The sequence below is a fragment of the Arachis ipaensis genome, chromosome B2 (genome assembly GCF_059453495.1).
Source record: "Arachis ipaensis isolate K30076 ecotype BB chromosome B2, ASM5945349v1, whole genome shotgun sequence".
Classification (NCBI taxonomy): Eukaryota; Viridiplantae; Streptophyta; class Magnoliopsida; order Fabales; family Fabaceae; genus Arachis; species Arachis ipaensis.
The window spans coordinates 257,612-269,492 of record NC_142437.1 but is presented as its reverse complement, the minus strand read 5'-3'; the positions used below and the strand labels follow the sequence as shown (position 1 = coordinate 269,492).

General features: G+C 32.4%; 1 protein-coding gene and 1 long non-coding RNA gene across 2 annotated transcripts; both read left to right on the top strand.

Moving 5' to 3' along the window:
* Positions 1-342: 342 nt before the first annotated feature.
* LOC148572751 (uncharacterized) lies at positions 343-2,354 on the top strand. The gene is made up of 4 exons (XR_015905471.1): positions 343-705; positions 796-1,140; positions 1,371-1,856; positions 1,983-2,354. It is a non-coding gene; the product is annotated as an uncharacterized LOC148572751 (long non-coding RNA).
* A 10-nt stretch (positions 2,355-2,364) lies between these two features.
* Positions 2,365-10,857, top strand: LOC107623259 (uncharacterized). The gene is made up of 9 exons (XM_088506445.1): positions 2,365-3,840; positions 3,931-4,275; positions 4,506-4,991; positions 5,118-5,248; positions 6,750-6,858; positions 6,949-7,293; positions 7,952-8,014; positions 8,141-8,201; positions 10,687-10,857. Exons 4-7 carry the CDS (start codon positions 5,198-5,200, stop codon positions 7,957-7,959), a joined length of 513 nt encoding a protein of 170 aa, XP_088362571.1. The 5' UTR covers positions 2,365-3,840; positions 3,931-4,275; positions 4,506-4,991; positions 5,118-5,197; the 3' UTR covers positions 7,960-8,014; positions 8,141-8,201; positions 10,687-10,857.
* The last annotated feature ends 1,024 nt before the right edge of the window (positions 10,858-11,881 follow it).

Here is an 11,881-nt window from a genome sequence, read left to right as displayed (position 1 = left end):
TAGTATTATCTCGCGTTTTCTAGGATTTTCTTGGGTTTTCTAGGATCTTCTAGGATTTTCTAGGAATTTTAGGTTTTTCTAGGGTTATCTAGGGTTTTCTAGAGTTTTTTAGGATTTTTCTAGGATTTTCTAGGGTTTCTAAGATTTTCTAGGATTGTCTAGGTTTTTCTAGGGTTTTCTACGATTTTCTAGGGTTTTTAGTTTTTTAGAGTATTTTTTATGGTTTTTAGGGGTTTTTTAGGATTTTTCTAGGGTTTTCTAAATATTTCTAGGGTTTTCTAGGATTTTTCTATTGTTTTCTAGGGTTTTTCTAGAGTTTTCTAGGGTTTTTCTAAGGTTTTCTAGGGTTATCAAGGGTTTTCTAGGATTTTGTAGGGTTTTCTAGGATTTTTCTAGGATTTTGTATAACTTTTTAGGATTATCTAGGGTTTTCTAGACTTTTTAGGGTTTTTCTTAGATTTTCTTGGGTTTTTTAGGGTTTGTTAGGATACTTCGGTTTTTTAGGGGTTTCTAGAGTTTTCTAGGGTTTTCCTGGATTTTTTAGGATTTTCCAGGATTTTTTAGAGTTTTCTAGTGTTAATTTTAGTATATTAAAGGCAAAATTTCCAAGGCGTAGAGCGAAGAAAATGGTCAAACAATCAACTTAATTGAAGGAACTTAAAACCGAAACGCAGCAACCTCAATTCAAGGAGTTTGAAATCTAAGGTACAGCAAAATCAAATAACAAATTTCTTGATCAGCATAAAGTTTTCACTATTTATTTTCATTAAAACTCTACCTGTGTGTTTGTGGCAGTGGAGCATCAAATCAGTGCAATTAGGGTGGTTCGTGATGTTGACATCGAGCGATTATTGATGGAACTTCGTTTGGTTCGATCGTGTTTCAGTGAGGAACAGCTCTGGAAGCCAATGCTGCAGGTCTTCGAAGAAACCTTAACGAATCTCTCAATTGTGAAAGATGAAGGGAATGAGAAATTCGATTTGAAATGGAAAGAGAGAGGGAGCAGAGTGTCCACGACCTGTGGTGGTGTAGGAAGAGATTTGCATGCTTCTCTATTCCAGAGGCTTTCGATTGCTTTTCCTTCGGAATATCCTTCTTCGATTCCTCAGTTTGGTGGTTTTGAATACTCTAGCAATACTGGTAGTGTTTTGTTTTCTCTTTCGATTTAACTCATTTCATATCTGAATTAAAGTTTCTTAAATTGAATTAAAAAAATGGAAATGTGTGTTACGAAACATACTATTGTTCTATGCCCCTTAAAATGTTTGACTTCCTTCAATTTTGAACGATTTTACTATCGATATTATAGTTCTTATACATTTTGGCATAGATTGTAATTTATACCTGTTAGTTTACTTCTTTGTTGATAGGGAGAACATGATTTCTTGGTGATGAGAATCTTCATTTTAAGGACTTTGTATGTTCTCTATCTTCTCTGTGCACTTTGATTAATTGTATTTTGTAACATCCTTAGCTGGCTTGTTTGGGTCATTTATGCAGGACTTGATGCGACATAAAATTGGGGTAGCTGTGTAGGAGCAGCATTAATATAGCACTTCCATTCTTATTTCCATCATGTGCTGAAGCATCCATGAATTGATTTGAATGAGAAATGTTGCTATTCATTTAGGATCGTTTCATGTACAGATGGAAGAGAACTTACCTCTATTACTAGTTTCTTTGCATACGCTGCTAAATATATTATGACTAACTTAATCAGGTTGCAAATAACAACTAATTAGTGATTGCAATGTATTGTGATAATATGAATTGATTGAATATTTGTTACATAGGTTTTTGAGGAGCCGTGTGAAGCTCAGACTCTCACAAGTCAAGAAGGTCTTCAAACTCCTAATGTCTGTATTTTCTCCTTTTATTTTTTACCATCTGTTTTTTATGGATGACTTTATGAACTCTAGTATTCATTGCTGAGGCTATTTTTTAAACAGCTGTGATTGATTTGGCTTTGTTACCTTTTGCAGGTGAGTAGTCAGCGCTTGTCTGTTGGGATGACACCCAAGACCTTTAGGCTGCCGAAACCTGGCGAGACGCTTCTCTGTCCATGGATCACGTTTTGGTGTTTACAAGGAAAATAATATGGAAGCTATATATGGTATAAAGCAAATGTTCTAATTGAAACTATTGCTATATCTTGTTCATTTTTCTAGGGTTTTCTAGGGTTATCCAAGGTTTTCCAGAGTTTTTTAGTGTTTTCTAGAGTTATCTAGGATTTTCTAGGGTTATCTAAGGTTTTCAAGGGCTTTTTAGGGTTTTCTTAGGTTTTTTCTAGGGTTTTATAGGTTTTTCTTGAATTTTCTAGCGTATTTAGGGTTTTCTAGCATTTTTATGGTTTTTAGGGTTTTTTAATATTTTTCTAGGATTTTCTAGATTTTTCTAGGGCTTTCTATTATTTTCTAGGTTTTTCTAGTGTTTTTCTAGAATTTTCAAGGATTTTCTAGGGTTTTTCTAAGATTTTCTAGGGTTTTCTAGGAATTTTAGGGGTTTTTAGGGTTTTCTAAGATTTTTAGGTTTTTTAAGGTTTTCTAGGGTAATCTAAGGTTTTCTAGGGTTTTTAGGGGTTTTTAGGGTTTTCTAAATTTTTCTAGGGTTTTCTAGGGTTACCTAGAATTTTCTAGAGTTTTTTAGGATTTTTCAGGGTTATCTGGATTTTCTATGATTTTTTAGGATTTTCTAGGATTTTTATAGGGTTTTCTAGGGTTATCTAAGGTTTTCTAAAATTTTCTAACGTTATCTAGGATTTTCTAGGGTCTTTCTAGGGTTTTCTTTGGTTTTCTAGGGTTACCTAGGGTTTTCTAGGTTTTTTCTAGGATTTTCTAGAGTTTTAAAGATTTTTTATGGTTTTTAGGATTTTTAGGGTTTTTCTAGGGGTTTCTAGAATTCTCATAGATTTTTTAGGGTTTTTAGGGTTTTTAGGATTCTTAGGGTTTTTAGGGTTTTGTAAAGTTTTTCTAGGAGTTTTTAGGGTTTTCTAGGATTTTTCTAGGCTTTTTTAGGGTTATTCTAGGGTTTTCTAGAGTTTTCTAGGTTTTTTCTAGGGTTTTCTAAGGTTATCTAGGGTTTTCTAAGGTTTTTTAGGATTTTCTAGGGTTATATAGGGTTTTTCTAGGATTTTTCTAGTATTATCTCGCGTTTTCTAGGATTTTCTTGGGTTTTCTAGGATCTTCTAGGATTTTCTAGGAATTTTAGGTTTTTCTAGGGTTATCTAGGGTTTTCTAGAGTTTTTTAGGATTTTTCTAGGATTTTCTAGGGTTTCTAAGATTTTCTAGGATTGTCTAGGTTTTTCTAGGGTTTTCTACGATTTTCTAGGGTTTTTAGTTTTTTAGAGTATTTTTTATGGTTTTTAGGGGTTTTTTAGGATTTTTCTAGGGTTTTCTAAATATTTATAGGGTTTTCTAGGATTTTTCTATTGTTTTCTAGGGTTTTTCTAGAGTTTTCTGGGGTTTTTCTAAGGTTTTCTAGGGTTATCAAGGGTTTTCTAGGATTTTGTAGGGTTTTCTAGGATTTTTCTAGGATTTTGTATAACTTTTTAGGATTATCTAGGGTTTTCTAGACTTTTTAGGGTTTTTCTTAGATTTTCTTGGGTTTTTTAGGGTTTGTTAGGATACTTCGGTTTTTTAGGGGTTTCTAGAGTTTTCTAGGGTTTTCCTGGATTTTTTAGGATTTTCCAGGATTTTTTAGAGTTTTCTAGTGTTAATTTTAGTATATTAAAGGCAAAATTTCCAAGGCGTAGAGCGAAGAAAATGGTCAAACAATCAACTTAATTGAAGGAACTTAAAACCGAAACGCAGCAACCTCAATTCAAGGAGTTTGAAATCGAAGGTACAGCAAAATCAAATAACAAATTTCTTGATCAGCATAAAGTTTTCACTATTTATTTTCATTAAAACTCTACCTGTGTGTTTGTGGCAGTGGAGCATCAAATCAGTGCAATTAGGGTGGTTCGTGATGTTGACATCGAGCGATTGTTGATGGAACTTCGTTTGGTTCGATCGTGTTTCAGTGAGGAACAGCTCTGGAAGCCAATGCTGCAGGTCTTCGAAGAAACCTTAACGAATCTCTCAATTGTGAAAGATGAAGGGAATGAGAAATTCGATTTGAAATGGAAAGAGAGAGGGAGCAGAGTGTCCACGACCTGTGGTGGTGTAGGAAGAGATTTGCATGCTTCTCTATTCCAGAGGCTTTCGATTGCTTTTCCTTCGGAATATCCTTCTTCGATTCCTCAGTTTGGTGGTTTTGAATACTCTAACAATACTGGTAGTGTTTTGTTTTCTCTTTCGATTTAACTCAATTCATATCTGAATTAAAGTTTCTTAAATTGAATTAAAAAAATGGAAATGTGTGTTACGAAACATACTATTGTTCTATGCCCCTTAAAATGTTTGACTTCCTTCAATTTTGAACGATTTTACTATAGATATTATAGTTCTTATACATTTTGGCATAGATTGTAATTTATACCTGTTAGTTTATTTCTTTGTTGATAGGGAGAACATGATTTCTTGGTGATGAGAATCTTCATTTTAAGGACTTTGTATGTTCTCTATCTTCTCTGTGCACTTTGATTAATTGTATTTTGTAACATCCTTAGATGGCTTGTTTGGGTCATTTATGCAGGACTTGATGCGACATAAAATTGGGGTAGCTGTGTAGGAGCAGCATTAATATAGCACTTCCATTCTTATTTCCATCATGTGCTGAAGCATCCATGAATTGATTTGAATGAGAAATGTTGCTATTCATTTAGGATCGTTTCATGTACAGATGGAAGAGAACTTACCTCTATTACTAGTTTCTTTGCATACGCTGCTAAATATATTATGACTAACTTAATCAGGTTGCAAATAACAACTAATTAGTGATTGCAATGCATTGTGATAATATGAATTGATTGAATATTTGTTACATAGGTTTTTGAGGAGCCATGTGAAGCTCAAACTCTCACAAGTCAAGAAGGTCTTTAGACTCCTAATGTCTGTATTTTCTCCTTTTATTTTTTACCATCTGTTTTTTATGGATGACTTTATGAACTCTAGTATTCATTGCTGAGGCTATTTTTTAAACAGCTGTGATTGATTTGGCTTTGTTACCTTTTGCAGGTGAGTAGTCAGCGCTTGTCTGTTGGGATGACACCCAAGACCTTTAGGCTGCCGAAACCTGGCGAGACGCTTCTCTGTCCATGGATCACGTTTTGGTGTTTACAAGGAAAATAACATGGAAGCTATATATGGTATAAAGCAAATGTTCTAATTGAAACTATTGCTATATCTTGTTCATTTTTCTAGGATTTTCTAGAGTTATCCAAGGTTTTCCAGAGTTTTTTAGGGTTTTCTTTGGTTATCTAAGGTTTTCTAGGGCTTTTTAGGGTTTTCTTTGATTTTTTCTAGGGTTTTATAGTTTTTTCTTGGGTTTTCTAGCGTATTTAGGGTTTTCTAGCATTTTTATGATTTTTAGGGTTTTTTAAGATTTTTCTAGGATTTTCTAGATTTTTCTAGGGCTTGCTATTGTTTTCTAGGTTTTTCTAGTGTTTTTCTAGGATTTTCAAGGATTTTCTAGGGTTTTTCTAAGATTTTCTAGGGTTTCTAGGAATTTTAGGGGTTTTTAGGGTTTTCTAGGATTTTTAGGATTTTTTAAGGTTTTCTAATGTGATCTAAGGTTTTCTAGGGTTTTTAGGATTTTCTAAATTTTTTTAGGGTTTTCTAGGGTTACCTAGAATTTTCTAGGGTTTTTTAGGATTTTTTAGGGTTATCTGAGTTTTCTAGGATTTTTTAGGATTTTCCAGGATTTTCTAGGGTTATCTAAGGTTTTCTAGAATTTTTTTAGGTTATCTAGGATTTTCTAGGGTCTTTCTAGGGTTTTCTTTGGTTTTCTAGGTTTATCTAGGATTTTCTAGGGTTTTTAAGATTTTTTATGGTTTTTAGGGTTTTTAGGATTTTTCTAGGAGTTTCTAGAATTCTCATGGATTTTTTAGGGTTTTTAGGATTCTTAGGGTTTTTAGGGTTTTGTAAAGTTTTTCTAGGAGTTTTTAGGGTTTTCTAGGATTTTTCTAGGATTTTTTAGGGTTATTCTAGGGTTTTCTAGAGTTTTCTAGGTTTTTTCTTGGGTTTTCTAAGGTTATCTAGGGTTCTCTAAGATTTTTTAGGATTTTCTAGGGTTATCTAGGGTTTTTCTAGGATTTTTCTAGTATTATCTAGGGTTTTCGAGGATTTTCTTGGGTTTTCTAGCTAGGATCTTCTAGGATTCTCTAGGACTTTTAGGTTTTTCTAGGGTTATCTAGGGTTTTCTAGAGTTTTTTAGGATTTTTCTATGATTTTCTAGGGTTTTTAAGGTTTTCTAGGATTGTCTAGGTTTTTCTAGGGTTTTCTACGATTTTCTAGGGTTTTTAGTTTTTTAGGGTGTTTTTTATGGTTTTTAGGATTTTTTTAGGATTTTTCTAGGGTTTTCTAGATATTTCTAGGGTTTTCTAGGATTTTTCTATTGTTTTCTAGGGTTTTTCTAGAATTTTCTGGGGTTTTTCTAAAATTTTCTAGGGTTATCAAGGGTTTTCTAGGGTTTTCTATGAATTTGTAGAATTTTTTAGGGTTTTTCTTAGATTTTCTCGGGTTTTTAGGGTTTGTTAGGATACTTCGGTTTTTTTAGGGTTTTGTAGAGTTTTCTAGGATTTTCCTGGATTTTTTAGGATTTTCCAAGATTTTTTAGAGTTTTCTAGTGTTAATTTTAGTATATTAAAGGCAAAATTTCCAAGGCATAGAGCGAAGAAAATGGTCAAACAATCAACTCAATTGAAGGAACTTAAAACCGAAACGCAACAACCTCAATTCAAGGAGCTTGAAATCGAAGGTATAGCAAAATCAAATAACAAATTTCTTGATCAGCATAAAGTTTTCACTATTTATTTTCATTAAAACTCTATCTGTGTGTTTGTGGCAGTGGAGCGTCAAATCAGTGCAATTAGGGTGGTTCGTGATGTTGACATCGAGCGATTGTTGATGGAACTTCGTTTGGTTCGGTCGTGTTTCAGTGAGGAACAGCTCCGGAAGCCAATGCTGCAGGTCTTCGAACAAATCTTACCGAATCTCTCAATTGTGAAAGATGAAGGGAATGGGAAATTCGATGTGAAGTGGAAAGAGAGAGGGAGCAAAATGTCCACGACCTGTGGTGGTGTAGGAAGAGATTTGCACGCTTCTCTGTTCCAGAGGCTTTCGATTGCTTTTCCTTCGGAATGTCCTTCATCGGTTCCTCAGTTTGGTGGTTTTGAATACTCTAGCAATACTGGTAATGTTTAGTTTTCTCTTTCAATTTAACTCATTTCATATCTGAATTAAAGTTTCTTAAATTGAATTAAAAAATGGAAATGTGTGACAACAGATATTATAAATGATTTTACTATTGTTCTATGCCCCTTAAATTGTTTGACTTCCTTCAATTTTAAATGATTTTACTACAGATATTATAGTTCTTATACATTTTGGCATATATTATAGTTTATACTTGTTAGTTTACTTCTTTGTTGACACATGATTTCTTGGTGATGAAAATCTTTATTTTAAGGACTTTGTATGTTCTCTATCTTCTCTGTGCACTTTAATTAATTGTATTTTGTAACATCCTTAGCTGGCTTGTTTGGGTCACTTACGCAGGACTTGGTGCGACATAAAATTGGGGTAGCTGTGTAGGAGCGGCATTAATATAGCACTTCCATTCTCATTTCCATCATGTGCTGAAGCATCCATGAATTGATTTGAATGAGAAATGTTGTTATTCATTTAGGATCGTTTCATGTACAGATGGAAGAGAACTTACCTCTATTACTTGTTTCTTTACATACGTTGCTAAATCTATTATGACTAACTTAATCAGCTTGCAAATAACAACTAATTAGTAATTTTAACGTATTGTGATAATATGAATTGATTGAATATTTGTTACATAGGTTTTTGAGGAGCCATGTGAAGCTCAGACTCTCACAAGTCAAGAAGGTCTTCATACTCCCAATGTCTGTATTTTCTCCTTTTATTTTTTACCTTCTGTTTTTTATGGATGACTTTATGAACTCTACTATTCATTTTTGAGGCTATTTTTTAAACAGCTGTGATTGATTTGGCTTTGTTACCTTTTGCAGGTGAGTAGTCAGCACTTGTCTGTTGGGATGACACCCAAGACCTTTAGGCTACCGAAACCTGGTGAGATACTTCTCTGTCCATGGATCACCTCTTGGTGTTTACAAGGAAAATAACATGGAAGCTATATATGGTATAAAGCAAATGTTCTAATTGAAACTATTGCTATATCTTGTTCATTTTTCTAGGTTTTTCTAGGGTTATCTAAGATTTTCCAGAGTTTTTTTAGGATTTTCTAGAATTTTCTACGGTTATCTTGGATTTTCTAGGATTATCTAAGGTTTTTATAGGGCTTTTTAGGAATTTCTTGGGTTTTCTAGGATTTTCTAGGTTTTTCTAAGATTTTCTAGGTTTTTCTTGGGTTTTCTAGCGTATTTAGGGTTTTCTAGCATTTTTATGGTTTTTAGGGTTTTTTTAAGATTTTTCTAGGATTTTCTAGATGTTTCTAGGGTTTTCTAGTATTTTCTACGATTTTTAGGGGGATTTTTAGGGTTTTCTAGGATTTTTAGGGTTTTCTAGGATTTTTAGGATTTTTTAGGGTTTTCTAGGGTGATCTAAGGTTTTCTAGGGTTTTTAGGAGTTTCTAGGATTTTCTAGTTTTTTTAGGGTTTTCTATGTTACCCAGAATTTTCTAGGGTTGTTTATGATTTTTCAGGGTTATCTAGGGTTTTCTAGGATTTTTTAGGGTTTTCTAGGTTTTTCTAGGGTTTTTTAGGGTTTTCTAAGGTTTTCTAAAATTTTCTAAGGTTATCTAGGATTTTCTAGGATTTTACTAGAATTTTCTTTGGTTTTCTAGGGTTATCTGGTGTTTTCTAGGTTTTTCTAGGATTTTCTAGGATTTTTAGGATTTTTTATGATTTTTAGGATTTTTAAGGTTTTCTAGGGTTTTCTAGAATTTCTTGGATTTTTTAGGGGTTTCTAGGATTTCTAGATTTTTCTAGGGTTATCTAGGGTTTTTAGGATTTTTAGGGTTTTAAGGATTTTCTAGAGTTTTTCTAGGAGTTTTTAGGGTTTTTTAGGATTTTTCTAGGATTTTTAGGGTGATTTTAGGGTTTTCTAGAGTTTTCTAGGGTTTTTCTAGGATTTTCTAAGGTTATCTAGGGTTTTGTAGGGTTTTCTAGGGTTTTTTAGGATCTTCTAGGGTTATCTAGTGTTTTTCTAGTGTTATCTAGGATTTTTTGGAATTTTCTAGGGTTTTCAAGGATCTTCTAGAATTTTCTAGAATTTTTAAGTTTTTCTAGGGTTATCTAGAGTTTTCTAGGGTTTTTTAGGATTTTTCTAGGGTTTTCTAGGGTTTCTAAGGTTTTCTATGATTTTTTGGATTTTTCTAGGGTTTTCTACGATTTTCTAGGGTTTTTAGTTTTTTTTAGATTTTTTTATGGTTTTTAGGGTTTTTTAGGATTTTTCTAGGGTTTTCTAGATTTTTCGAAGGTTTAGGATTTTTCTATTGTTTTCTTGGATTTTCTAGGATTTTTTTTAAAGTTTTCTAGGGTTATCTAGGGTTTTTTAGGATTTTGTAGGGTTTTCTAAGATTCTTCTAGGATTTTCTAGATTTTTATAGGATTATCTAGGGTTTTCTAGAGTTTTTAGGGTTTTTCTTGGATTTTCTAGAGTTTTTTAGGGTTTGTTAGGATACTTCGGTTTTTTTAGAATTTTCTAGGGTTTTTTAGGATTTTTTAGGGTATTCTAGGGTTCTTTAGTGTTTTTTAGAATTCTCTAGGATTTTCTAGGTTTTTTCTAGGTTTTTCTAGTGTTATCTAGAGTTTTCTAGGATTTTCTAGGGTTTTCTAAGTTTTTTAGGATTTTTCTAGGATTTTTTAGTGTTTACTAGGTTTTTTCTAGGGCTTTAGGGTTTTCTAAGGTTTTTTTTTATGGTTTTTAAGATTTTCAGAATTTTTTAGATTTTTTAGGATTTTTCTATTGTTTTCCAGGGTTTTTCTAGGGGTTTCTAGTGTTCTCTAGTGTTTTTCTAAAGTTTTCTAGGTTTTTTTTTTGTATTTTCTAGGGTTTTCCAGGATATTTTAAGGTTTTCTAAGATTTTTTTAGGATTTTTTAGGATTTTTCTAGGATTTTTCACCAAGTGAGAGGTCCTTGTTTTAATACCCATCTATAACATATTTTTATAACATATACATATATAAGATGTAAATTAGTCACACTCAATCTCTCATCCTCTAATTTATCATATTTTGACATAGTTTATTGTTAAAGTATTCAAACTATTTTAAATTATTCCAATTTAGCCACTTAAATTTTATTGTTTAAATTTTAAATATTTGATTTTTAATCATATTTTTAATTTTATCTTTAAATATAAAAAAATATTGTTAAACTAATGAACTATTAACAAAAATGAAAAATCTAAAGATTTCAAATTAATACATGAGTGGCAAACCCCCCAAAAAATACCCCAACGACTATGACATCCCATTTTCTCTTTGCTTACCCAACAATATCCACTACTTTCAAATCCCCAATCTTCTTCTTCCACAGCCCCTCAGTCTCCCGCTCTGTCATAGACCATAACGGCAGCCATTTCTTTCTTCAGCATCCCTCCGATCTCTTCATTGTACATTGTTGCTGTTGCTGTTGAGGCTGCAACCTTTGAGCTTGATGCCGATCTGCTCTCTACTATGTACTCTCTCTCCAACCTTTTACTTTCTCTACGCACACCGCCGTTGTTCTATCCACTAGCAGCCTCGGCTGCCGCCTGCAAACTCTGCTGCCAGCACTGCAACAAATGTCTCCTTCCTTCAGAAAATTAGGTATGCGTTCTCTTTCTTCATCTTCTATTTGTTGTCATTTCTCATTTTGGAACCTAAATTTGTGTCTCTTATTTTATTTTATCTAAATATTTGTTTTTTTTCTCTTCCTCTATGAATTGAATTTATTTATTTTTAAACTATGGTATTTTGTATGATTGTTTTGTGTCATTTTCTGGAATGATAGAACTTTGGCACTAGAATTTGCTTAATGGAATGGACATTGATAGCGTGTTTCTTCTTCTATTTTTTTGTGCATCTCTTGATTTTTGATTAATTGATTATTGAATATTGACGAGTTGATCAGTTAAGAATATGGATTAGTTGTATTTTTAAATTTCTTTGTTCATCTATCTTTTTTATTAGGTTAGTTCTGGGTTGTCTTTTTATAAGATAAAAATACAGTGTAATTAAACTTTATTCAATTCAGTGAGAGCTTTTTAATATTTGTGATGTGTTCTTTCAAAATAGAGCCTTAATTTGCTTGTGTATGATTAAACCTTGTTGCTTTATAAAAGAATGAACTAGTTAACATTTTGGGGCCTTAATCTGCTTGTCATTTGAATTTAATTAAAGACAAATGGAAGAATGAAGGCCTTAGTTTGCTTCGGTTTGCCTTACCATTTAGGTTCACTAATCCATCTTCATTAAATACAATGTAATAAGTGTCTTGCATATGATTGTTTGCAATTCTCAATTTATCTTTTATTCATGTAATGAGACTCCTTTATGGCTATGCAATTGATGACTGCTTGTTAAACTAACCATATTCTTGTCTTTTATTATTGTCTATGTTAATTTGTTAATTGAAATATATCAGATCACACAGAATATTATTATTCATTGAAAAAGTTGAGAAGTTGAAGAAACACAATCTCTGGGATAACTTTTGTCCCATTTTAGATTAAAAAAAATAATAGTTTACAATCAAAAGGTGTTAAGGAAGAAAATGGGTTAAGCAAAAAAAGAGAAAGAAATAAG